This window comes from Molothrus aeneus, chromosome 22 (assembly GCF_037042795.1).
Source record: "Molothrus aeneus isolate 106 chromosome 22, BPBGC_Maene_1.0, whole genome shotgun sequence".
Classification (NCBI taxonomy): domain Eukaryota; kingdom Metazoa; phylum Chordata; class Aves; order Passeriformes; family Icteridae; genus Molothrus; species Molothrus aeneus.
This window is the reverse complement of record NC_089667.1, coordinates 4,331,632-4,358,289: the sequence shown is the minus strand read 5'-3', so window position 1 is coordinate 4,358,289 and position 26,658 is coordinate 4,331,632. Positions and strand designations below refer to the sequence as shown.

General features: G+C 43.4%; 1 protein-coding gene across 3 annotated transcripts in view; it reads left to right on the top strand.

Annotated features, from left to right (window-relative positions):
* Positions 1-26,658, top strand: part of GRAMD1B (GRAM domain containing 1B) — a 168,066-nt gene that overhangs the window by 42,640 nt on the left and 98,768 nt on the right. Inside the window, exons 1-2 of one of the 3 annotated variants that reach the window (XM_066564570.1) lie at positions 1,298-1,880; positions 18,258-18,332. The exons of 1 other annotated variant lie outside the window; for it this stretch is intronic. In XM_066564570.1, the coding sequence (XP_066420667.1) occupies positions 1,519-1,880; positions 18,258-18,332 (437 nt within the window). In that variant the 5' untranslated portion in view covers positions 1,298-1,518. Of the gene's footprint in view, positions 1-1,297; positions 1,881-18,254; positions 18,333-26,658 lie in introns of those variants that run through there. One more of the 3 variants, XM_066564569.1, reaches the window with a different exon arrangement.

Sequence of the window (26,658 nt, the reverse complement as noted above, 5' to 3'; positions counted from 1 at the left end):
CCTGCAGCTCCCTTGGGCCGTGGTGGATGCTGAGAATTGCCCCTGCAGCGCCTTTGTCCTGCACGCGTGGCTCTCCTCGTGCGCTGTCCCGCACCTCGCCCCCTGCATCCCCCACGCGCATTTTGGAAGCAGCATCACCCCAGAGAACTCTTTTAAATCAGTTTTCACTCGTGGGAAACTGAGCTAAAAGCTCGACCAGTGCTGCTGCCACCTGCTGCTGCTGCTGCTGCTGTGCTGCTGCTTTTTTGGCTGTTCCTCAATCCCCCTCCTCCTTCGGCTTCTCTGCGAGCAGTCAGTGGGGACTAAAAAAAATAATAATTAAAAAAAAAAACATCAAAAACCCGAACAAACAAACAAAAAAAATCAAAACTCCAAACAAACAAACAAAAAAAAAAATCAAAAACTCCAAACAAACAAACAAAAAAAATCAAAACCCCAAACTCAAAAAGAAGAATCCAAACCAAAAACAAAACAAACAACAAACAAACCCCCCAAAAAACCAAAAACACAAACCAAAAAAAAAAAAAACCAAAAAAAACCCCAAAAACAAAAAAACAAAAACCAAGACCACCAAAAAAAAACCAACCCCAAAACAACAAAAAACCAAAATAAATAACAAAAAAAAACCAAACTGAAACAAACAAAAAAAGAAAAAAATAGAAAAAAAATAGAAATTATTGTGAAAGAAGGCTGAAGGTCCAAGCTCGCTGGCTGCCCCCCTCTCGGGGAGGGCTGCCTGAGCAGGAAGGGGGGACAAAAAGCGACAAAAAGGGACAAAAGGGCCAACCCAGCCCCGCTGGCTCCTCCGGGAGGCTCTTCCCTCTCCTCCTCCCTTCTCCCCGGCGGATCTGTGGCAGCAGCGCCCTCGGTAACACAAACCCTGCGTGTCGGGATTAGGAGCGCGGTTCCACTCTGCGACAGCTGCCCGTGTGTGTCTCACCCGCTACACAAACAGCACACGCTGCTCCTGCTGCTCTTTTTTTTTTTTTTCCGGATTTTTATCGAGCCTTGTTCCTCCCCTCCCTCTGTTTCTCTCTCTGCCCTCCCCACAGCTCCACGCCGCTCCTCTCCATGCTTGCCTCGTCTCTCGAGAAGAAACCGCAGCCGAGTTTTCCCCGAGCAGCCCCGGGAGATTTTTTCCTTCCCCGGAGCCAGCAGAAGGCAAAGGGGGGCTGGGGAGGGCCCTGAAACCCGGCCAAGCCCCTGTGGCAGGGCTGGACCTGCTTGGAGAGAGAGCGGGCAGGGGAAGGGAGGGACCTTTTGTAGAGCGGAGAAGGAGAAAAGAAACTCGAAACTTGTGACATGTGTGTGTGTCCCGGCCATCCCCTCCCAGCGCGCTGGGTGCTCCCTGAGAGCACGTGAAGAACATGAGGTTTCCTGCTTGAGAGGGAGGGCAGCAGCAGCAGCAGGAGGAGGAGGAGGAGGAGGAAGGCGAGTTGTGGCTTTGTGGCGTGGTTTACGCCGAGATCAGAGCTCCGAGTGCCTGGGGGTGGGAGCAGAAGGAGGAAAGGGCGTCTGATGCCAGCTGCCAACATGACAGAAACGCTGCAGCTCCCGGCGCTGCGGGTCCCCGAGCAGCAGGTGCTGGAGGGCGGCTGCGCCTGGTCCAGCTCGTCCACCCCGACCCTGCGCAGGAAGCGCTTCAAGATGAGGAGGATGAAGAACGTGCAGGAGCAGAGCCTGGAGGCCGGCAGGTGCCAGGAGTCTCCTTCCTCCAGCAAGGAATACCTGCAGCTCCCCTCCATTGAGATCACCCCGTCCAGTGACGAGGACACCCCCTGGTCCAACTGCTCCACTCCCAGTGCCTCCCCGCGCCGCAAGCGCTTCCTCCTTCGGAAGTGGCTGCGTGTCCGAGAGAAGAAGGAGTGCAGTGAGAGCAGGTAGGTCCTCTGCCCGCTCCCCCCCCTCATCCCGAGGTGATGCTGCCCAAAATAGCCTGGAAGGGTCTGTTGTTGCCCTGGAGGTGGCTCTTCCCGGATTGTGTCCTCGCCTGTTGGCTGGAGTGTGGAATGGTGGTGGTTGGATGTGCTGGTGCCAGAGGAAAAGGCCTGGGAGCTGTTTGGGAATGGCAGGGCAAGGCTCTGTCCTTGCTCGTGGTCCTCCAGGTGACACAGAGCCAGTGGGTGAGAAGATTTAACCTCACTGAGGTGTCCTGAGGAGACCTGAGAGAGAGCACTGACCTCTCTGCTGTAGTTTATTAATTTTTAAAGGACTTTCATCAATGGATGCACGCCATTGAGGAGCTGATAAGCCCTCTCAGCAAGTTCACATTGAAAACCATCTCTTGGTTTAGGAAATATTTCTGATTTTCACAGGTGTGGGAGGAAAAGAGGAACAGGCCCGGGAGCTGTTTGGGAATGGCAGGACAAAGCTCTGTCCTTGCTCGTGGTCCTCCAGGTGACATTGAGCCAGTGGGTGAGAAGATTTAACCTCAGGTCCTAAGGAGACCTGAGAGAGAGGAGTGACCTCTCTGCTGTAGTTATTAATTTTTAAAGGACTTTCATCAATGAATGCGCACCATTGAGGAGCTGATAATCCCTCTCAGCAAATTAACATTGAAAACCATGTCTTGGTTTAGGAAATATTTCTGATTTTCACAGGTGTGGGAGGAAAAGAGGAAAAGGCCTTGGGAGCTGTTTGGGAATGGCAGGACAAGGCTCTGTGGACACAGAGCCAGTGGGTGAGAAGATTCAACCTCACTGAGGTGTCCTGAAAGGACCTGAGAGAGAGCACTGACCTCTCTGCTGTAGTTTATTAATTTTTAAAGGACTTTCATCAATGGATGCACGCCATTGAGGAGCTGATAATCCCTCTCAGCAAGTTCACATTGAAAACCATCTTTTGGTTTAGGAAATATTTCTGATTTTCACAGGTGTGGGAGTGACGCTGCCAAACCCTGCCAGTGTTTTTGGGTGATGCTCCTTCCCACCACTGAGACTTCCCTTGAGATCCTTAGCTCAGTAACAGGACAAAGAGGGGACAAGGAGGGGACACCAAGCAGCCCAGTGGGTCTGTGTGTCAAGGTGGCTGGGCTCAGCCCTTGGCAGCTTTCCAGACCTGAAAGTCACCCAGTCCTTTGGCTGGAAAGGGCACAAATCATTCCCAAGGGCCTCCAGGAGCCTGTCAGCACAGGGAATGAATGCCCAGGCATTGTAGTTGTGTGGCCACAGGAGATAAAGCTGCACCTTATGTAACCCTCTGCAGGGCACCCCACATGCAGGGGAATTAACTCTTCTTTAACAATCTACATGCAGTGAATTAACTCTTCTTTAACAATCTACATGGAGTGACTTAACTCTTCTTTAACAATCTACATGCAGTGAATTAACTCTTCCTTTACAATCTACATGCAGTGAATTAACTCTTCTTTAACAATCTACATGGAGTGACTTAACTCTTCTTTAACAATCTACATGCAGTGAATTAACTCTTCTTTAACAATCTACATGGAGTGAATTTACTCTTCTTTAACAATCTACATGCAGTGAATTAACTCTTCCTTTACAATCTACATGCAGTGAATTTACTCTTCTTTAACAATCTACATGCAGTGAATTAACTCTTCCTTTACAATCTACATGCAGTGAATTTACTCTTCTTTAACAATCTACATGCAGTGAATTAACTCTTCCTTTACAATCTACATGCAGTGAATTTACTCTTCTTTAACAATCTACATGCAGTGAATTAACTCTTCTTTAACAATCTACATGGAGTGACTTAACTCTTCTTTAACAATCTACATGCAGTGGAATTAACTCTTCCTTTAACTACATGCAGTGGAATTAACTCCTCCTTTAACAATCTGCCTTTCCTGAAGGCCCCAAACCCACAAGACACTATGAAGATTTCTCCAAGAAACTGATATAAGTTTATAAATCTGGCTTAGTGCGGGCCAAGTTTTCTTCCACTGTTTGCAGCTCCTGTGCAGCTGATCTGTGAGGTTGTGTTTCAAGGATGTGCTGCACTTCCAGAAAAAGAGAAACCTTTAACATTTCTGCACCCACCAAACCACACTGACTCACTGCCTGCTGTGGTGCTTGAGTGTTTACAGGGCAGAGCTTTGAATATCCACTCTGATTATCTGATAATTTTTTCTTTCATCGGGTCCCTTTAGCAAGGTCAGTCTGTCAGCTTATTAATTTTTAAAGAACTTCCATCAATGAATGCGTGCCATTGAGGATCTGATAATCCTTCTCAGAAAGTTAACATTGAAAAACATCTCTTGGTTTAGGAAATATTTCTGATTTAGGAAATACTTCTGATTTAGGAAATACTTCTGATTTCCACACAGCAGTGGTGGTGCAAGTAGGGATTCAGGCACAGCACACAAAATGGGAAAGACAATGCATGAGGCACGTGCTGAAGTGTCAGAATATTGAAGTTGTGGTCACAGGTTCAGAGGATGAAGGATCCAATCCTTCAGCTGAAGAACTTAATTTGAATTTTTTCATGGTGAACGAGTTTCAGGCAGGCCAAGAGATGTTTATTTTGGTGTGAAGGTGGAAGAAAGAGCCAAGTTTCCTCGTACATTTGTCGTTTACAAATGTTTCCATGCTGACAATTTCCTGCTTATTCATCCCCAAGGGATTTTTGGTGTTGTTTCCCAAGCAGTGACTGGAAGGAAGGTGGAGTGGGGGATGGCTTAGGTGGCATTAGCACGACAGAACCAGCCTGGCACCTCCTTTCTTCACCTGCAGCAGGCTCCAGATCTGCCCCTTTCTGCCGTGGCAAACAGGGTGTTTGCAAATGGGATTTTCCCTCTCTAGCCCAGGTGGAAAAGCCCAGTTTGGTCACAGTGCTGAGCCTTGGGCTGGCAGAGAGCTGGGATCAGCCCTGGGCTCTCCCACCACAGCAGAGCAAACAGCCCACAGGAGCATGGGGAAAACGCCAATCGCTTGTTTTTAGAATTTCTAAAGTTTAATAGAAATAAAATGGTTATAAAGATAGTAATAAAAATTTTGGGCAATTAGGATTTAGGACAATACGAGACAACAAAAACAAAGAGTTATGAACAGTGTGAGTACCTTTTTCTGGGCACCATAAGCCCGAAAAGGGCCCCACGTTAACAGAGGATTAACCCTTAAAAGCAACAGCCTGTTGCATATTCATACACCTCATCCATGATGCAGAAATTCCATTCAAACACAGGATTCTGTCTGGGCAGTGTCAGCTTCTTCCTCTGAATCCTGAAGGTGTCTTCAGGGCTGAGAGAGGTGCGAAGAAGTTCTTTTCTTCTGATAAGGGAGCAATAAATTTTCTTTCTCTGAAAGATTTAGGTCCTGTGGCTGCTATCTCAGTGCAAGTACCTCATTCCTCTCTTTTAAAAACTCTGCTATCTTACATAGCACAGTTTCTATTTCAACATTATGCTATAACCTAAACTATATTTAACACACTTCTTAAGAAAATTAATGCAGCATCACTTTCTAAAACATAACACATATAATATTCATTCGAATATCTGCAAAAAGCCAATCATAAAATACCCATTTTTCACGAGCAGAACCTGTGAGGAGCTGGCCACGGAGAGGGCGATAAACCCTGAGGGGTTTGTGGCATTCATTTGACAGACCTGGGGCAAACCTTGCTGTGCCCCCAGTGAAATGTAACTTTTTCAGGGCAAGAAGCTGTTTTGCTATAAACCAGAAATTGCCTGTTTGCTGCTTTAGCAGGGTCAGGCAGAGCACCTGCTCTGTCCTCTGCTGTGCCACTGCTGTTGGTGACAGATGCTCCCAGTGTCACCTCTGTGCTGTGTGATGGTTGAGGGCAGCAGGGACAGCTGTGCTGGGTGTCACCCTGTTCTTCTAAGTTCTTCTGGTGTTTACAGTCTTGTAATGAAGTACACTACAAGTAATGAAGTACATTACAAGAAGTGTACTCTTCTCACACACTTTTATGTAAATAATGATTGTTTTACACTCTTTATTGGAAGAATTAAAAATTAATAGACTGTTAGTTTGTGCAGTGTCATTGGAGAAGTAGCATTTTAATCCTCCAATCCACTGTCACTTTGGGAAGTCTATAAATATTAGAGTCAAAAAATAAACTGCCCCTTCTCCTTACCTTAGAGTTCCAGTGTCTGCATCGTTTTATTTCATGTCCTACTGCAGCAGCTGAGGGGTTTTGTGCAGCAGATCACTCCCCGAGCTTGTATTTCATCGTTCACCTGCTGCTCAGTGACAGTGTTTGGCCTGCCCGCTGTCCCAGGTGTCCCCAGCGTGTGCCACCCTGTGCTGGGAGTGCAGGCACCCATGGGGTGAGCAAATCCCCAAATTGCACCTGGTGAAGGCAGCAGCCGTCAGGCTGTGACCCCCACTGGAGAAACAAACAGAAATAAACACAGTTTGCTCCTAAGCACTCCATTCCTCTGGCTGAGTTGCCATCGAGCTGCAGTGTCACCGTCAGAATTTCTGAAAAATCCCTTTGCTGGGAAGCTGAGAAGCCTCAGAGAAAAAGGAAAACAATAATTATCTGCTTGCTTCTCCTGTGTTTGGCTGCTTTGGAATGTGTTTGGAGATTGTTCATCCAACAGCTGCTTGTTTGATTGGTTTCATGTGAATTGCTTTGACTTAATGATCAATCACAGCCAGGCTGTGTCGGGACTCTGGAAGCAGTCACGAGTTTTTATTGTCATTCTTGTTAAGCCTTCTGTCTGTATCCTTTCAACATAACATAACATAACATAAACATATAACGTACATAGCATTGTATAATATAGCATCATATAATATAATACAATATAATACAATACAATACAGCATAATATAATACAATATAGCATGATACAGCATAATATAATATATAATATAATATAATATAATATAATATAATATAATATAATATAATATAATATAATATAAATATAATATAGCTTTCTAAGAACATGGAGTCAGATTCACTCATTTCCTCCTTCATCCTGGGGACCCAGCAAATTCAGCGCTGCTGGAATTTCGTTTTTGGAGCCTGGTAACTTTTATCCCCACCCCGTGGGGATAATGCCTGGCTGGTGGCAGGGTTTTCCCAGGAAATCTGGCAGCTGGCAGGGAGCAGGCTGTGCTGCAGCTGAGCTGCTCCTTGCTCTGTGACCATTAGCATACAGTGAATAAACAAACCCTTGCAGCTCTCCAGGTCTGCTTTTCTCACCCGGAAACTCCCACGTGCTGGTTAGTTTTTAACAGCCTGGGTAACTGTGAGCTTTGTTTTATTAAAGAAAGAGAAAGGAGACATGTGCTGCTTAGTTTTTAACAGCCTGGGTAACTGTGAGCTTTGTTTTATTAAAGAAAGAGAAAGGAGACATCCCAATAGCAAAGAATGATAATAAAATCTCCTGACTGACCAGAGTCTGACACGGCTGGACAGTGATTGGTCATTAATTAAAAACAATTCACATGGAACCAATCAAAGATGCACCTGTTGGTGCGCAACCTCCAAAGCACATTCCAAGCAATCTGATGATTATTGCTTACATTTCTTTTCTGAGGCTTTTCAGGAGAAAAATCATGGCAAAAGGATTTTTCAGAAAATATGACAGTGACACTCCAGGTCTGTTTTTCTCACCCAGAAACTCCCATGTGCTGGTTTTTAACAGCCTGGGTAACTGTGAGCTTTGTTCTACTAAAGAAAGAGAAAAGAGACATCCAGAATGATAATAAAATCTCCTGACTGACCAGAGTCTGACACAGCTGGACTGGGATTGGTCATTAATTAAAAACAATTCACATGGAACCAATCAAAGATGCACCTGTTGGTGAGCAACCTCCAAAGCACATTCCAAGCAATCAGGTAATTATTGCTTACATTTCTTTTCTGAAGCTTCTCAGGAGAAACATCCTGGCGAAGGGATTTTTCAGGAAATATGTCAGTGACACTCCAGGTCTGCTTGTCCCACCCAGAAACTCCCACGTGCTGGTTTTTAGCATCCTGGGTAATTAATTTAGCTTCGTTTACCCACTGGGTCTTTAAAAGCTGCCAGAGCAGGAGGGAGAATGTTCTTCTCCTTCCATGAGAGCCCAGGGAGGGCTGGCAGAGCCTTTCCTGCCCCTTTGTGCTCAGGGTGAGGGAGCAGGAGGGCAATTCCTGGGGTCAGGACTGTCCCTGCAACGTGTCCTTGCTCAAAGAACCATGGCCCAAACCTCAAGGCTGCTGGACAGATGATAAATAAGATGTTTTTTTTAATGAGGGATGCGGACAGCTCCTCCTCTACCCCTCAGCCATCGTTTCCCAGCCAGGTAATGAAGTTATTTACCTTTGTAAACCATGAACTCTGCGCACAGGTACACAGTTTTTTTTAAATTTATTTTTTATTAAGATATGCTGATGTTTCTCTCTTCCATCTGGTGGCATTTTGCTGTGCATGCAGCCTGCATGCATTATTGATGTGGCCACAAGGCCGTTGATCAGCTTGAATTTATTATTTACCTCTCCAAGCCAGCCTTGCTTGTAATTTCAGGACCTGCACGTGATTTTTGGGGCAAGAATTGCTGGGTAGATCATTCAGGCTTCAATTTAAGGGCAGCTCTCCCTTTGGCCTAAGAGCAGGGCTGGTTAGGGATGAAATGTTGGTGCTGCAAAAGATGCAGAACTCATGGAATTTGTGGGAGCAGCTTGTACAGCAGCTCTTGACACTTGTGTAGATGAATTTCCTCAGGCTGGGTTTCTGCTGGAAACTCTGACGCTCACTGTGGATTCATCCAAAAGGAAAGACTTGTCTGAGTCCTAAAAGGCTTCTAACCCATTAAAAATGAAGTGTATTATGAGAAGAATTCCATCCCAGCTCAGAAAAGTGTCTGTGCTGAGGAGCTGGAGGTTTCTTGAGCTGCCAACTACGCAGATGTGGAGGTTTTTCAGATGAAATCCTGATAACTTATCTCAAAGCGTGGAACAAATGAGGGGAGGCTCCAGCACTGCTCAGCACTGGGCCCTGAGGCTGCTTCCCTTCACGTTCTGAGGTAAAAAATCTCCTTTTTTTTTCCTTAAAAAAGCTTTATCTTGATCCTATCTAGTGCTATCAATTAGTTAACAGTGATTTGATTTGTTGGAACTTGGGCTAAAATTATTTACAAATTAGTGGCTCAGATATTTTGAATTGCCTTATGAAGGTAAAGGAGCCTTTAATTTTAAGTAGCCCTTCCTTAATTAAATTGAAATTCACTCTGAGCATTTCTGGGAATAAATTAATGGTCATTCCCCTTTTCCTGACTTCGATGTGTGCGAAAAACATTGTGGTATTTTCTAGAGATAAAAACCTAGAAAAGGTGTAAAAATCTAGAGTGGTGTGATTTTTTTTTTTTTTCCCCCTAAGAAACTGTTGATGGTGAAAAGTAAAAAAAAAAAAAAAACCCAAAAATGCAAGATTAAGGGTTATAGATCCTCTTCAATTATGGAAAAGTGATCTTTGGGAATATCATGGAGGAGTTTCCTGGTGAGGAGGGAGCTGGGCTGGGGAGCCCTGGGCAGCCCGGGGGGGGTTTTGGTCATTTTGTTCCCAGAAGCTGCAGAATGAGCAGCTCCAAATTTTGCACTTCTCAGTTTTTGCTGAACTTCCACTTTCCAGCTGTGCCTCAGAGGGGAGGATGTGGGGCCGCTCCTCTCTGAGCCGCACAGCGAGAATTGGGAAGTGGGCGTGCTCTGGGCTCGCTCATTTCTGCTGAAATTCCTGTAAAAATCTCATTTGCGTGCAGAACTGATGGGATTTCATCATGGAAGAGGAAAATGCCTTTTTTTTCTTTTTTTTTTCCCCTATTTTTGCTTGGAGCTGGAGCTGGTTGATTGAGGATTTTGGGAAGACAAGTTTCTTGTGGTCTCTGAGGGAATCAGCTGCTCTTCCCTGCTTTTGGTGGCTTTGGAAAAGCCATGAGCACAAACCTGAGGGGTGTGGGTTTTTTATTTATTTTTTTTTTTTTTTTGGTCATTCCATTCATTTTAATGCTCATTCCCCCTTTTTCTGGCTTCAACATGTGTGGAAAATATTGTGGTATTTTCTAGAGGAAAAATCCTGAGTGATGTGAATATTTTTTTTTTTTTCTGTAAGAATCTGCTGATGGTGAAAAGTAAAAAAACTGCAAGATTAAGGTTACAGATCCCCTACCATATCTGAAATTTCAAAACACACAAATGATGGCTTGGCAGCAACTCAGCATGAATGTAACTTTTTCCTTTTTGAACCTGCAGATTCAATTGAGGCCTAAAGTGTTCCCAAAAAAAAGTGACTTTTTGTTTTGTTGTTTTGGTTTTTTTTTTGGTCATTCCATTCATCTTAATGCTCATTCCCCCTTTTTCTGACTTCAACATGTGTGGAAAATACTGTGGTATTTTCTAGAGGAAAAATCCTGATGATGCGAATTTTTTTTTTTTTCTGTAAGAATCTGCTGATGGTGAAAAGTAAAAAAAACCCAAAAAAACTGCAAGATGAAGGTTTTAGATCCTCTTCCATTATGGAAAAATGATCCAGGGATATCTATGGAATATTTATGTGGTTCTTTAGTAATATCCATGTGGTGTCTCTTCTAATCCAAAATTTGAAAACACACGAATGATGGCTTGGTAACAGCTCAGCATTAATGGAACTTTTTCCTTTTTGAACCTGCAGGTTCAAATGAGGCCTAAAGTGCTCCCAAAAAAGTGAATTTTTTTTTTTTTTCTTCTTCCTCATCTGTTGCCTGCCTGCCTCCTGAGGATGCTGATGTGCTCTTTGTTTGGACTGCAGATTTTTTACCATTTGTTTCTGGTAGTCTGTGCTAAGTGACTGTGAATTCCACCAGCCCTGTTTTATTATTTTATTTTAATTTTCTGGGGTTTTTTGGGGGGTTATTTTGGGGGTTTTTTGTGTTTGGTTTTTTGTTTTGTTTTTTTTTTTTTTTGGCTGAACCTCACTGCCTTTATGCAGCACTTTGTGGTTTTCTTTTAAAATATTTGCCTTCCAGTATTTGTGTGCTTTAGGGTGACCAGTCACCCGAGAGTATTAAACACGAATGATTTACAAACAGCCCGGGACTGAAATGCTGTTGATCTTATCTGGTCAGCAAATATTTGCCATTGGGCCGTCTGAGATCGCGTCCTGCCTGTGCCTGCCGATGGAATTTAACAATTAATTCCCATTTTCCTGATCTCCGTGGCTTTCCAGGGGTTCTGTTTCCAGCTGGAGGAATCAGAATATTCTGCTGTGGGTGTGTAAATGAGGTGTTGGTGAAAGGGCTCGTCTGGCCCGCTGGGAGGTTGGTGCTGATGTTTTCCTTTGTGAAATGAATGAGGTGAGAGGAGAGGACTCGGCCACGCTGCCCCTTTTATAACCCTTTGCAAGTGATTTATTTATTCAAAATATGGATCTTGATCCAGCACTGGTATCCAACTGTGAGGGACAAAAACTCTCTGAGTTTAGAGTTAGAAAGTGTTTGTTTACTGTGGGATAGCTCCCAAATACACAGCACAATTTACAGGTGATCACAGAGCCCTTTTATCTGTACAGGTATTGAGTACCCAAAATGAAAATGCATGTTCATGACTTTGGTACATCCCATTCCCAATATGGATTTTGAGCTATGGATTTTGATATCCAAAATCTATGGATTTTTATATCCATAGATATCAATTCAAGTATTGAATACCCAAAATGCAAATGCATGTTCATAACTTTGGTACATCCCATTCCCAATATGGATATTGATCGAGTACTGATACCCAAAAAGTCTGACAGTTTAGAGTTAGAAAGTGTGTGTTTATTGTGGGATAGCTCCCAAACACACACCTCAATTTACAGGTGATCACAGAGCCCTCTTATCTATACAGGTATTGAATACCCAAAATACAAATGCATGTTCCTAACTTTGGTACAGCCCATTCCCAATATTGATATTGATCTAGGACTGATATTCAAAAACTCTCTACCTAAAAGTTTAAAGTTACAAAGTGTTTGTTTATTGTGGGATAGCTCCCAATACACACCTCAATTTACAGGTGATTACAGAGCCCTTTTCTCTATTGAATACCCAAAGCCTTGCAAATAAATGGGTTAATTAAACGAAGTGAATATAAAATACTCGTCTGGGTTCAGACCTGGAATCCTCACTCATAGCTGGGATTTTTTGTTTTTTGGATAATGTTCCCAACTCTTTCACCGATCCCATTTTCCAGCACTGAGCTCTTTCTGTCCTATTTCTTCCCTTATCCCACTCATCCTTCACTGTGGAAAAAAAAAAAAAATAAAATCCCTTGGATTACAATTCTGCCAAAAACCCCCGGAGGCAGAAAAGCACAGTGGGTGTCTCACCCACACCTGGAGGGCACAGGAGTTCGTTCCAGAAGGTTCTTGGTGTGCAAACATCGACCTGAGTGCCTGAACTTTGTGAAATGGTGATAAATATCTTCTGCTGAGCCCTGAAAGGGCTGTTCGTGCATAAAATCAGAGATCCTGGCTCTGCCTCATCCTTCAGAGACTGAAATCTCAGAATCAAATGAGATTTTTCTGCCTTTTAAAGTGAATATTAATAGTACAAAATGTAGTTTATAGCTCCGAACTTCCCAAGTGCAAGAGAAATATTGAAATATTTAAGGCAACAGCAGCAAATTCAAATTTGCTTCAAACAAAGCGTGTGGGATCAGAACACCTGGGTTTAGTCAGTAGAAAAATGGACTTTTTGTACTTGGGTTGCCTGGGTAAATTGCTTGGTGGAGGAGTGCTGGAAGCAGCACCTTCAAAGATTTAACTGTTACAAGGCCTGGTTAATCTGTGTTGAGGATTTTTCTTCATTTTCTAAACTAATAATGAATGAGTTTGCATGAGAATTGAGGAAAAACCACAGGGCACAAAGCTGAAAATATTTTTATTGTCTTAGAAATTACAGGAACAAAAGGGGGCACCCAGGGCTTGTGCCCCTTTTCCAAATTCAAGTTTATCACTGCTGAGCTTAGGAATGAAGATTTAAACCTTTTTCCAAATCCAAGTTTAAACCTTTTCCAAATCCAAGTTTAAACCTTTTCCACACTCAAGTTTAAACCTTTTTCCACACTCAAGTTTAAACCTTTTTCCACACTCAAGTTTAAACCTTTTTCCAAACTCAAGTTTAAACCTTTTTCCAAACTCAAGTTTAAACCTTTTCCAAACTCAAGTTTAAACCTTTTCCAAATCCAAGTTTATCACTGCTCAGCTTAGGAATGACAGAATCAGTTTTGCTGATTTCCTGACAGTTTTATGCAGCTTTTTGACTTTCCCTGTGGACACAAAATTCTGTCTGAATATTCCTTTCCTTGTTATTCCTCAGAACAAAATCCCACCTCTCTTTATCTCCTGTCATTTTCCCATATTTTAAGTTGTCATTACACAGTTCCAAAGGAACACTTAATAGCAGGTTATCCTCAAATGGACTGAAAAACATCACAAAACAACAGGCTCTGAGCATTTTAGTGAATTTAACAGCCTCACTGCCTAATAACCAGAAGGTTGGAATAATTTCATGTTGTGTGAAAAGCTCCCAAAGCTTTTCTGCAAAGCGCAGCTCATGCTGAAGGGACGGGTGGGTAAAAAGTGATTTTTTTTTTTCCCTGTGAGTTTTTTAATTGCTCCCAGAATCTGCAGCTGAGGTGTTGAATTTCAATGAGCTGCAATACCCGGCTTCTGTTAAATTTTAAACCTTCATTTGGAATGTGAACTTTATGGGGTGGATGAGGAGGAAGAGGTCTAAGGTTCAGTTGAGCTGTCCCAAAGGGAGTTTGCACGTGCTGCTGGCCTGGGACAGTCTGGGAACTCTCCCTGGGTGAGTTTGGCTCCATCTGAACCGAAATGAGGAATTTTGCTGGGAGGGTTTCCTATGCAGAAAGGAGAAATTAAAAAAAAAATAGAAATAATCCCTGCAACGCTTCCTCTGACCAACAAAGGGAGTTCTTTGACAGAGGAAGGTGAATGTGGTTCCCTCTCTGCTCTTCCCCAGCCCACTGGGCCACAATGAGGCTCAGAAATGAAAAAAAAAAAAAAAATTATTTTCTTTTAGGAATGCATTGCTCTTACCCAGCTGTTGATTTACAGCTCAGAAATGCAAGGAAAAGCTTTACTTGCTTTATTTGCTGCTCCCAGCACTGCTGGCCTGGGACAGTCTGGGAACTCTCCCTGGGTGAGTTTGGCTCCATCTGAACTGAAATGAGGAATTTTGCTGGGAGGGTTTCCTATGCAGGAAGGAGAAATTAGAGAAATAATCCCTGCAACGCTTCCTCTGATCAAAAAGGGGAATTCCTCAGGCAGAGGAAGGTGAATGTGGTTCCCTCTCTGCTCTCCACAATGAAGCTCAGAAATGCAAAAAAAACCAATTTATTTTCTTTTAGGAAGGCATTGCTCTTACCCAGCTGTTGATTTACAGCTCAGAAGCGCAAGGAAAAGCTTTCTTTGCTCTTAGGAATGTGTTGTTCTTACCCAGCTGCTGATTCACAGAATTCTCCTTCCTTTCTTGCAGGGGTTTTGTGCTTTCCTAAGCCCGGCCTCACGGGCTGATTTCTGTATTGGTTTTCCAAGGATTTTTCCAACCATTGCTCACTAATTTCACTTTTCTGGAAGCTCCATCCTGCTCTCCCCTCTCCCATGGCTGGAGCAATGCTCTGCCCCATGCTCTGGGGAGGCACCAGGAGTGCACAGGGCCAGGTGATGTCTCCAGATGTGTCCCCAAGCCGGGTGCTGTGGTCTCAAAAAGGTCATTTTCTATAGGATGGAGCCCTCGACAGCCCCAGAGAAACAGCTGGTCAAAGTTAAGGTGGCTGGGGAAAATATTGAATGAAATTTAGATTAATTGGCTTTTTATTCCTTAAAGAAACTGCAAATTCTTTGGCGAAAACAGAAGGGAGAAGAGAAAAACCATCCCTTTATTTGTTTAAATTATCAATTTAATTAAATTTATCAATTTGTCAATTTGATTTATCAATTATCAAGTTTAATTATTAACTTTATGGAAATGTGTGTGATAATTTGTTTAAATTACCAATATAATTTAATGTATCCATTTAATTTATAAATTTAGTTCATCAATTGTCAAGTGTAATTATTATACTTTATGGAAATGTGCTGTTTGTTTAAATTATCAATATAATTTAATGTATCGATTTAATGTATCGATTTAATGTATCGATTTAATGTATCAATTATCAAGTTTAATAATTACACTTTATGGAAATGTGCTATTTGTTTAAATTATCGATATAATTTAATTTGTCAATTTAATTTATAAATTTAATGTATCAATTATCAAGTTTAATTATTACACCTCATGGAAATATGCTATTTGTTTAAATTATCAATATAATTTAATTTGTCAATTTATTTTATAAATTTAATTCATTAATTATCAAGTTTAATGATTACACTTCATGGAAATGTGCTGTTTGTTTAAATTATCAATATAATTTAATTGTCAATTTAATGTATCAATTTAATGTATCAATTATCAAGTTTAATAATTACACTTTATGGAAATGTGCTATTTGTTTAAATTATCAATATAATTTAATTTGTCAATTTATTTTATAAATTTAATTCATTAATTATCAAGTTTAATGATTACACTTCATGGAAATGTGCTGTTTGTTTAAATTATCAATATAATTTAATTTGTCAATTCAATGAATCAATTAAATGTATCAATTTAATTTATCAATTATCAAGTTTAATAATTACACTTCATGGAAATATGCTATTTCTTTAAATTATCAATATAATTTAATTTGTCAATTTAATGTATCAATTTAATTCATCAATTATCAAGTTTAATGATTACACTTCATGGAAATATGCTATTTTGCAGTTTTGGCACTGTTTCCCCCCAAAAGAGATGTTACTGCATAGAAATTGCTCTTTAGAATGACAAGATGCAATTTGCTGGAGGTTTGTTTTATCCCATATTTATGTTCTGTGATGTGCAGCAGAGCTGTGACTGCCAGCAGTGATGCACGATTAAATTCGCTGGGTTTAACATTTCTGTTTAACATCCTGCCAAGAGAGAAACCGAGCCCAGCCTGAGTCTCCAGACGAGTTTGTGCCGCTGCTTTGCTGTGGAATCTGGCCCAGGAGCCCCTCCCTGGAGCAGAATCAGCTGCAGGAACCTGAGCAGCCCCTGCTCCCTCCACACATAAATGTGCAGGAAATTCAATTATCGCCCACCAAACGCCCGTTTCAGGGGGGACAGTGACATCTTGTGGGCTCAGCTTGCAAGTCTGCCCCGAAATCCAGCGCTGGCCACGCCAAAAGTTGGGGTTTTTTACTGATCTTTTCTATTTCTGCCTGGCACTGGGAGGGTACGAGCAGCCAGCAGCTTGATGTTGGGAAGTTTGGCTGTAGGAAACGCTGGCCAGGTGCTGTGCAAGGTCATTTTTATGTTTCAGGAAGTTCTCAGGGAAGTGTCACACGGTGAGATGGAGACTCCAAACCCTCGTGCTGGTTGTGAATCAGATTTAAACTCAAGGCCTCCTGTTGGTTCCTCCTTTCAACCCCAAATGTTGTGGTTTTTGGGATCTGGGTTTACAGCTGAGCGTTCCACAGGTCACAAAGATCTGTTTTCCTCCATCTGGATTTAAACTGAGTGTTCCAGAGGTCACAAAGATGTTTTCTGGGATCTGGATTTACAGTTGAGTGTTCCAGAGGAGTTACCCAGCTCTGTCTGTCTTTTCTTTATGTGGATTTAAAATTGACTGTTCCAGAGGTCACAAAGATGTTTTCTGGGATCTGGATTTAAACTGAGTGTTCCAGGGGTCACAAAGATGTTTTCTGGGATCTGAATTTACAGCTGAGTGTTCCAGAGGTTATAAAGATGTTTTCTGTAATCTGGGTTTACAGTTGAGTGTTCCAGAGGAGTTACCCAGCTCTGTTTGTGTTTTCCTTGATGTGGATTTAAAATTGAGTGTTCCAGAGGTCACAAAGATGTTTACTGGGATCTGAATTTACAGTTCAGTGTTCCAGAGGTTGTAAAGATGTTTTCTGGGATCTGGGTTTACAGCTGAGTGTTCCAGAGGTCACAGAGATGTTTTCCTCCCTCTGAATTTACAGCTGAGTGTCCCAGAGGAGGTCAGACAGATCTGTTCTCCTCCATCAGGATTTAAACTGAGTGTTTTAGAGGAGGTTACCCAGCTCTGCTTGTGTTTTCCTCCACCTGGGTTTAAAATTGAGTGTAGAGGTCACAAAGATCTGTTTTTCTCAATCTGGATTTAAGCTGAGTGTTCCAGAGGTCACAAAGATGTTTTCTGTAGTCTGGGTTTACAGTTGGGTGTTCCAGAGGAGTTTCCCAGCTCTGTTTGTGTTTTCCTTGATCTGGATTTAAAATTGACTGTTCCAGAGGTCACATGTTTCTGGTCCCAGATGTTTTCTGGGTTCTGGGTTTACAGCTGAGTGTTCCAGAGGCAATAAAGATGTTTGCTGTAATCTGGGTTTACAGCTGAGTGTTCCAAAGGATGTCAAACAGCTCTGTCTGTGTTTTCCTTGATCTGGATTTACAGCTGAGTGTTCCAGAGGTCACAAAGATGATTTCCTCAATCTGAATTTAGGCTGAGTGTTCCAGAGGAGGTCAGACAGATCTGTTCTCCTCCATCAGGATTTAAACTGAGTCTTTTAGAGGAGGTTACCCAGCTCTGTCTGTGTTTTCCTCAATCTGGATTCAAACTGACTGTCCCAGAGGAGGTCAGACAGATCTGTTTTTCTATGATCTGGATTTAAACTGAGTGTTTTACACGAGGTTACCCAGCTCTGTCTGTGTTCTCCTCAATCTGGATTTAAACTGAGTGTTTTACATGAGGTTACCCAGCTCTGTGTTTTCCTCAATCTGGATTTAAACTGAGTGTTTTAGAGGGGGTTACCCAGCTCTGTCTGTGTTTTCCTCAATCTGGATTTAAACTGAGTGTTTTACACGAGGTTACCCAGCTCTGTCTGTGTTCTCCTCAATCTGGATTTAAACTGAGTGTTTTAGAGGGGGTTACCCAGCTCTGTCTGTGTTTTCCTCAATCTGGATTTAAACTAAATGTTCCAAAGGAGGTCAGACAGATCTGTTTCCTCAATTTGTATTTAAATTGAGTGTTTTAGAGGAGGTTACCCAGCTCTATCTGTGTTTTCCTGTGATCTGGATTCAAACTGAGTGTTTTACACGAGGTTACCCAGCTGTGTCTGTGTTCTCCTCCATCTGGATTCAAACTCAGTGTCCCAGGGCTCCCAGATCTGTTCTGTGAGGCCGGGATGGACGCTGGGTGTGCCCGGGAGGGTGCCCAGCGCTGACTGAGCGTGTTTTGTGTTCCAGCAGCCAGCAGAGCAGCCAGCAGAGCAGCCACGACGATGACTCCGCCCGGTTCCTGAGCCCCTCCATGTGCGAGGACAGGTGAGTCTGTGCCAGGGGCACCCCTGAACCCTCACCTGCCGAGCTGCTTTCACCTCCTTGTACTTCTCACAGCTGGTTAACAAAAAACGGGCTTTAAATTGGTCTTATCAATGTCTAAAAAGGTGCATTTTTCATCACTCTGAGCGTGGGGCAATGAATCCAGCCAGAATTTCTATCTAAAAAGCTGATTTTTCATCACTTTTAACACAGCACAATGCACCCAGCCCCTGAAATAGCCAGAATTTTTTTTGGGGGGGCTCTTTCCCCAAATTCCAGCTGCTGCAGCAGCTTCATCAGACATGCTGAGTGCTGGCAATCAGCACCTCTGATCCTTAAAAACCCACGAATGGAGTTTCCTGGGTGGATCCTGTCCTCAGCAAAGACACCTCTGAGCTTGGCTGTTTTGTTCACCTCTGATGTCTTCTGGCAATCCTGAACTCCAGATTTAAGCTGGGTTAACTCGTGTGCAGCACCTGGGTGAGAACTGCAGTGGAGTTCCAGGAGAAACTTGAATTTGGGTTGATTAATGGCAGTTTCAAATTGCAGCACTGGCACAAAAGCTGTTGAAAGCTGATTTTTGGTGTTTATTTGGGTGCATGATTTATGGGTGTTGCTGTGCTCAGAGCCACATGATGAGGAGTTTTGCTGCATCCTCCAGGTCAAGTTTTGAGCCTGAATCTGCTGAGTTTTCTTATGCTGGGCACAAGCTGTGAGCCCTGAGTTATCACTGATTTATTTTTCCTTGCACTTCTCAGAGTTATCTAAGAAGAAATGTGATTTTTGGTGGTTTTAGAAATGTTTAAAAAGCTGCATTTTCCATCAGCTTGAAAGTGGGAAAATGCATCCAGCCCCTGAAACAGCAGGAATTGACTCACTTGACCCTAAGGAGCCAATTAATATCCCATATTAAAATTGCACATCCCACGAGGGGTTTTGGCTCAGAATCAGCACTTGGGAGTTGTAGCTCAACCTTCTCCTCCAATTATCCATCTCCCCATGGCTGTGGAGCCCGGACTAATTAACAAAACATCGCTAATTGACTGACAGGTGACTGCTTGCAGCCAGGAAATGGAGTGGGACAGCAAAGCAGGGGGGTTCTGAGGGCATCTGAAATTCCATTTCAGCTGGAATTCCACAGGTGAAACAGGGTGAGGATTTGTTGATCCAGTTCTGGGTTTGGCAGCAGGGAATCGTTTGGAAGCGCTGCCTGCTCCAGATGGATTTTAAAGGGAGCATTTAGGTTGGTGATAACAGGATTTTCCTGACTGGAAGGGGCTGATTTCAAAACTGTTTGTGCAAAGCCAGAGCAATGCTGAGTCTGCTGACCTCTTATATTTAGGACCAGCAACCTAAATTTAATTACAATTAACTTCTATTTGCATGGATCCTAAAATTATCCACGTGAGGGACAGTAAATTACCTTTTCTACTGTTTTTTTGGTCTCATTTGCTGATGTAATTCCCTCAGCCGGCACTGGTACAGTCTTCCTTTGGATATTGGTGGTTTGTGCTCGTGAAACTTCACCGAAAAGTAACTCAAGAACACCTTTGGGTGTAAACTGGACAGGAATTTGTGTGAAAGCTGACAGAGCCTTTGAGAGCTTGCTGTCTGCTCTAATAAATAACACAGATGAAGGTTGTTGCTGAGGCATTTGAATCCTTTGGATCCCCCAGAAACTGAATGAAGAGGATTTCTTTTTGCTGCTTTTGGGTGATATTTTTTTGACCAGTAACAAAGAGTCCTCCAAGCACAGATTTGAAGCTCTGAGCTTCAAAGTTTTGGAGAACTCCAAGGCAGTTCTGGTCACTTATCTGCACACCAGTGCTTAAAAAAACCCCTAAAAACCCCACAGCCAGCCAGGTGTTGGGATCTTTAGCTTGTCAGAGTGACCCTGAGAAAGGTTAGAAATTCTCTTTTCCCAGCCTGGTGCTTGAAGAAGCAGTCAGGGCTCTTCATTTCTCACTCTCAAGGTTGTTCATTGTTCCTTATCTATAAAATTCTTTCTCCTGCCCTGCCAGGTCCATCCAGCAGGACAGTTCCAGGCACTCTGCCTGCCCCCAGGGCAGGGTTATGTCTTTGTACTAAAAACTACCTGTACAATGTTTACAATTAATTCCCAATACCCATCACCTGTGTTAGACAGTGAGCTTCTACTCCAAACCAATCCCAAAGTGCCACCATCACAGCAGAAGATGGAGGCCAAGGAGAAGCAGGAGAAAGGCTGGATGTGCCCGTGCTCACAGGGGTCTGAGGATGAGGGAAGAGACGAGGATCTGACTCCATGTTTCAGAAGGCTGATTTATTATTTTATGATATATATTACATTAAAACTATACTAAAAGAATAGAAGAAAGGATTTCATCAGAAGGCTGGCTAAGAATAGAGAAAGAAAGAATGATAACAAAGGCTTGTGGCTCGGACAGAGTCTGAGCCAGCTGGGCTGTGATTGGCCATTAATTAGAAACAACCACATGAGACCAATCCCAGATGCACCTGTTGCATTCCACAGCAGCAGATAACCATTGTTTGCATTTTGTTCCTGAGGCCTCTCAGCTTCTCGGGAGGAAAAATCCTAAGGAAAGGATTTTTCACAAAAGATGCCTGTGACAGCTGGACACGCTCAGATCCCTCCATCTTGCCTTCTGAACCCCCATTCTAAAAACCCCAAAATCTCCTTTTCCACCCTGTGATAACTTCACTGTTATTCTACCTGAACTGTCATGGCTCAATGATCTTCATCCAAGGTTAGTAATTTTCTCCATGGGTCATAATCAGACCCACAGGTGCTCTGGGCTCTGTGCCAGGGTCTCTGAGCCCCCTGGCAGGGTCTGGGCTGCTCAGGACAGCCTGAGGGGTGTGCTGGGTTCCCACACGCTCAGAGCTGAGGATGTGAGCAGAAAGGAGGGCAGGGAGCCGAGTGCTGTGCCCTGCAGGGTGCACCTTGCCTTGGCACTCTGCCCTGGCATCCTGAGGAGAGCAGGAACAGGAGGAGCCCGGGATGCTCCGCGCAGGGAACGAGCTGCACCCGCCTCAGGACAGCTGGGAAAGCGCTGAAAGGAGCTGCCCCAGCCAAAGGCAGAGAGCTGCTGAGCTGATTGTGAGATGCAGAAGGGAAGGACACACAGCTGAGCATGGCTGGAACCCTCCCAGGCAGGATCTCCACCAAAGGCTCACACACCAGAGGTGCAGCTCCCTTCTCAGCCGGCGGTTCCCAAGGCAGCTCCCGGAGGTTTGAGGAGAAGTCTGAACATCCTGCCCTGCTCTGATGCACCTGGGGCTCTCTGCCATCCTCGCTCTGAGCTCTGGGTGCTGCTGCTGCCTGGAGGGCTGGGAGGCGCTGCCATGGTCCACAAGCCCTGTCCTGGCACAGCATCCTGTGGCACGGCCGCCAGGCAGGTGTGCCACCCCTGTGTCTCCTCCCTGAGGAAAAAACTCTCCCTCTGCAAATCCATGTGAGTTCTGTCTCTGCCTCTTTCATTATAATCCCAAAATGAAGAGAGGGAGCCACTCTTCATTTTGGGGTAATAATGTCCTTCATTTTGGGGTAATAATGTCCTTTATTTTGGGGCAGTAATGTCCTTCATTTTGGGGTAATAATGTCCTTTATTTTGGGGCAGTAATGTCCTTCATTTTGGGGTAGTAATGTCCTTCATTTTGGGGCAGTAATGTCCTTCATTTTGGGGCAATAATGTCCTTTATTGGGATAATAATGTTCTTCATTTTGGGGTAATAATGTCCTTTATGGGTGTTTTTAGGTGGAAGAATTTAGTGGGATGCACTGGAAAGGGGTTTGGGGTGAATTTAGAGCTCAGTTCTTTGCTGATTGCCTGGGTGAGTCACTTGTGTCAGTATTTATAAAAATTATTTATCGCTATTTATGAAATAAAAGAGGAGAATTCCTCTTTCACCTCCCAGGAAAGCAGAGGTGGGGAATTAAGTCTGAGTTGCTCAGATGCTGAAACACCACTTCTCAAAAAAAATGTTCCAATTCAGGCAGAGAGTCCGAATAATTGTGCTTGAGTTAAAATAATTCCAGGGATGGGTAAGGCTGGGATTGAGCCACAGATTTGGGTGAGATGTGTGCACATAAGAGACCTCAGAATCACTGAAAGGAGACAAAGTTATGCATGAATTACTCTGGTTTTCCACCAAATTAACCCCAAATTCATGAGCCTGTCTCTGCTTGATCCAAGGACTTGTTCTTTGTCCGAGGCACCCATCAGGTTTAAGGATGCAAAGTGTGTTTTAATTAAAAATTAACCTACTGAACCAGAGGGAAAATTAGTCCTTAGCCTAAGGAGGAGACAAACTGCTGAAGAGAGGAGAGCATGGAGAGCAAGGCTGGAAATGGAGGAGACAGAAGTGGCAGTTTACAAGAGCTAATAAAAAAACTATTTACACACAAAAAAAACCAAATAAATCAAAATTATTTACATTTACACTGCTGTAAATCCAAATGATTTACACAGAGATCATATCTAAAGGAGGGAATGGGGAAGCACAGTTAGCTTCAACAAAGATCTCTGTCTCTGATATAGCCTGCATCCCATTTTAGTTCCTTAATCTGTGCAGCTCCTATTTCTGCAGGGCTCGCTGCTGCTCTGAGCAATCTCATAAAGATGTCTCAAATGATGGATCAAAATTCACCAGACAGCTTTCAGGGGAATTAAGGGAAAGTCTGCGACAGAGACAAGTTGAAGAAATTCTGTTGGCTGCTTGAATTTTCCCAGGAAGTTGTGGGGAGAGCAGAAAGGAGGTCAGAGTTTGAAAGTGGACAAATTCCATATTTTTGATGTTCTTAGGGCTTGATTATTCTGCATTTCTCCCTTTGGCACAGCATTCTGAGCCCCTTTTCCTGCAAAGATCCAGCGCAGATCCTCGGCAGGAGGGGCCTGGTCCGCTCAGATCCCTGAGCAGCTTTTGCTGGATCTTCTGCAGGGAGGTTCTGAAACTCCCCTGGCCAGGGCTTGGAGGCTGCTGAGCTCTCACAGGCTCCCTGCTCTGAGCCCTGGTGCTTTTGCAGTCACTTGGAATTGAGTTGGGATTTGAATCTAGCTCCAAGCTCTGAGCCAGTTTGACTTAATGTTAAACACAGAGTTTAACCAGACTGCTGGAAGATTTTTTTATCCTAAGGAAGGTGGTTAATGTTTAGATTATGTCCCTTTTGTGCCCCTCTCACCTCTGGCTGACAAGAGCAGCTCAATCTCACCTCTGTTCCCCTTGGGTTGTGAGCCTGGCAGAGTCAGTGAATGGAAACACCAGGTGCCCTCTGCCCCTCAGATGCAGCCACTGTTCTCTTCGGGTTTTTAGTGAAAGTTCTGGACTTTTCTGGGCTGGTTGTGACTCCTGTGGGCTGGGTTAGCCCAGCTGTGCCCAGCCTGTCACTGGGTGCAGGGGAGGCCTGGCAGGCTCACCGGGGATGCTCAGGAACACCAGGAGGAGGTGCAGAGGGGGTTTTGTGCCCCTCTTTTTCCTTCTCTGAGACACTGGGCAGGCTCCTTACCCTCCCTTCCTGTTCCCCCGAGCAGAAGTTTTATTTTGGAACCACACTTCACTTCCAGGCTGTAAGTAATGGGGCAGCCCATCAGCTCTGTGTCCTGGGAACACTGGCATTCTTGGAATATTATTTTTTACTTAATATCATTTATATATTTTATATATTTATATATTTTTATTATTTATATAGTATTTATATTAGTTTAATATTATTCTTATATATATTTATATAATATATAATAATATATTATTAATATATTTACTTTATTGTATATAATATATAATTATATATATTTATGTTCATTATGTATTTATAATATCATTTAATCTTATTTACACATTATTTTATTAAAATAAAGTAATTATCTTAATATATAAATAATATTGATATTTAATATTGGCATTATTATTATTATTATTATTATTATTATTATTATTATTATTATTATTATTATTATTATTATTATTATTATTAATTTTTATATAATACTATTATGGTGGAGAAGTGTGGTGGTGTTCACAGGGGTCCCAGGACGTGGGAAGAGATGAGAATCTTGACTCCATGTTTCAGAAGGCTGATTTATTATTTTATGATATATATGATATTAAAAGAAAATGATATATTAAAACTATACTAAAAGAATAGAAGACAGGATTTCATCAGAAGGCTTGAAAGGAATAGAAAGGAATGATAACAAAGTCTTGTGACTGAGCAGAGAGTCTGAGCCAGCTGGGCTGTGATTGGCCATTAATTAGAAACAACCACATGAGCCCAATCCCAGATGCACCTGTTGCATTCCACAGCAGCAGATAATTATTGTTTTTCTTTTCTTCTGAGGCTTCTCAGCTTCTCAGGAGAAAACTCCTGGCAAAGGGATTTTTCAGAAAATATCATGGCGACAGAGAAGAGGCTGGGATGCTTTCTGGGGCCTGTAACTTATGTATTTCTGTTATTTTCAATTACTCGCACCAATTTTCATGGCTGTCAGTGACCCAGAGGCGTTTCCCTGTGCTCCCTGAGTCTCCAGGTGTGCCCAGGCTTTGCTCTCAGCAGAGCCCTGCAGTGGGGCAGTGCCCGTGGTGCAGGATGGGTCCCATTTTAGCTTTATTTTCCTGCTTTCCCAGGCTGTGAGGTGCCAACAGGGCTGCTCGTTGAGGGGATTAATTCAGATTTGCTCTGCTCGCTCCTTGGAGCAGAGAGGAGGGGCCCATGCTGAGAGGGGACGTGGGGCTCCCTGAGATTGTCTGACAAAAATGCTCCAATTGTTGGCCTGATCAAGGGCGAGAGCAGCAAAGAGCGACAAAGCCATCGTGGGCTCACTGAAACTTCAGTTCTGCTGTAAAATTAACCAGCAGAGAGTCCCACAGAACTTAACCTGTCCCAGCCTGGGCTGGGGCTGTCAGAGATGCACAGAGGGGAGGGGTTTTGGGTTTTTTGGGCACAGAGGGGAGGGTTTTGGGTTTGTTAGGTGTAGAAGAGAGGGTTTGCAGGGCAGCCTGATGTTAGGTCCGTTTGTGTGGGCAGGTTTCTGCAGAGGGGGGTTTGCATTGCAGATTTGGCTGTAAGTTGAGGTCAGGGTTGCCCACCTCGTCTCACAGGGATGCCTTGTTAAGCTGGATAAAATCCAGGATAAAATCCCTCTGTGGGATGTCTTTAGGGGCTTAGAACTGTCCTTCCAATCTTACTGCATGCGCCCAAACCCAAGGGATTTGGGAATTTTGGCTGTGCTAGTGATGATAACAGAATGAATGGATGCTGGAAACGAGCGCAGAGTTCCCTGAGAGAAGGCAGAGTGTGGGCAGCACCTCTTTGTGTGCCTGTCACACAAACCCACCTCCCTTTGGCTGGGAACATTTCTGCTGGGCTGGCATCAGGAACAAAATGTGACTCATGCCATGAGTGTTCCTGGTGCTCCTGCTGCACCAAAAAAGTGAATTTGTCCCTTGTTTCCAGCCTGTGTGGGGTGGCTGCAGTGCCACTAAGGTGGTGCTTGGTTAAAATGGGCTGGGATGAGGTGCAGCTCTCCAGGAACCCTTTTTTTTTTTTTTCTCTAACATTTTTTTCTCGTGAATCATTGCAAATCCGGTTTGCTGTTGTGCCAGAAATATTTAGTTTAGTATTATTTGGGTGTAGAATTTCCTAGGGGATGTTCTGGGATCTGGTGTGCTGCTTAAGGGGAAGTGAAAAGTGATCTTACACAAACAGAGAACTCCATCTGTGTGTCTAACCAACAGAGAAGACAAATCACATGTGAGAATGCACATCATATAACACATCCCTTAGCTTCTTTGCAGCCAAAATCCAGTTTACAATGGGGATTTCCCATTTCAGAGAACTTCCTGGGAGGTTAAAATGTGTATCCACTTAAGAAAACTCTAAAATGTGGTATCAGACATCCCAGCTGGACCCCAGAGTGTCCCTTCTTGTGATCAAGAGTTGAGTTAGCAGATGGAGCTGCTGCTGTCTCTGAGGTTTAAATGTCATCTTTTCCCTTTTGACAGAGATTTTTAGCTCAAAGCAGTGGGGTGGCAAGGGTGTGTCAAGGTAGGAGCCCCTTGGATTGCTACGGCTTTAATCTGCTTCTGTTTTTAATAAAATCTCAGAGATTTCAAACTTTTCTTCATCTTGGGGATGAGATGGGGGAAAAACTCTGAATTTGTAGTGACTCCTTTGATGTGCAGTGGGCAGGGAAAGGATAAATGCACAGGGGAGGAGAAATAATGTAGGGATAAGTGAGACAAACCCACTTGTGGAGCCAATAAACTGGAGGGCAGGACTGGAGGGCAGGAAAAGGTTTGTTTTTTATAACATATTTCCTTTTGTTCTCCC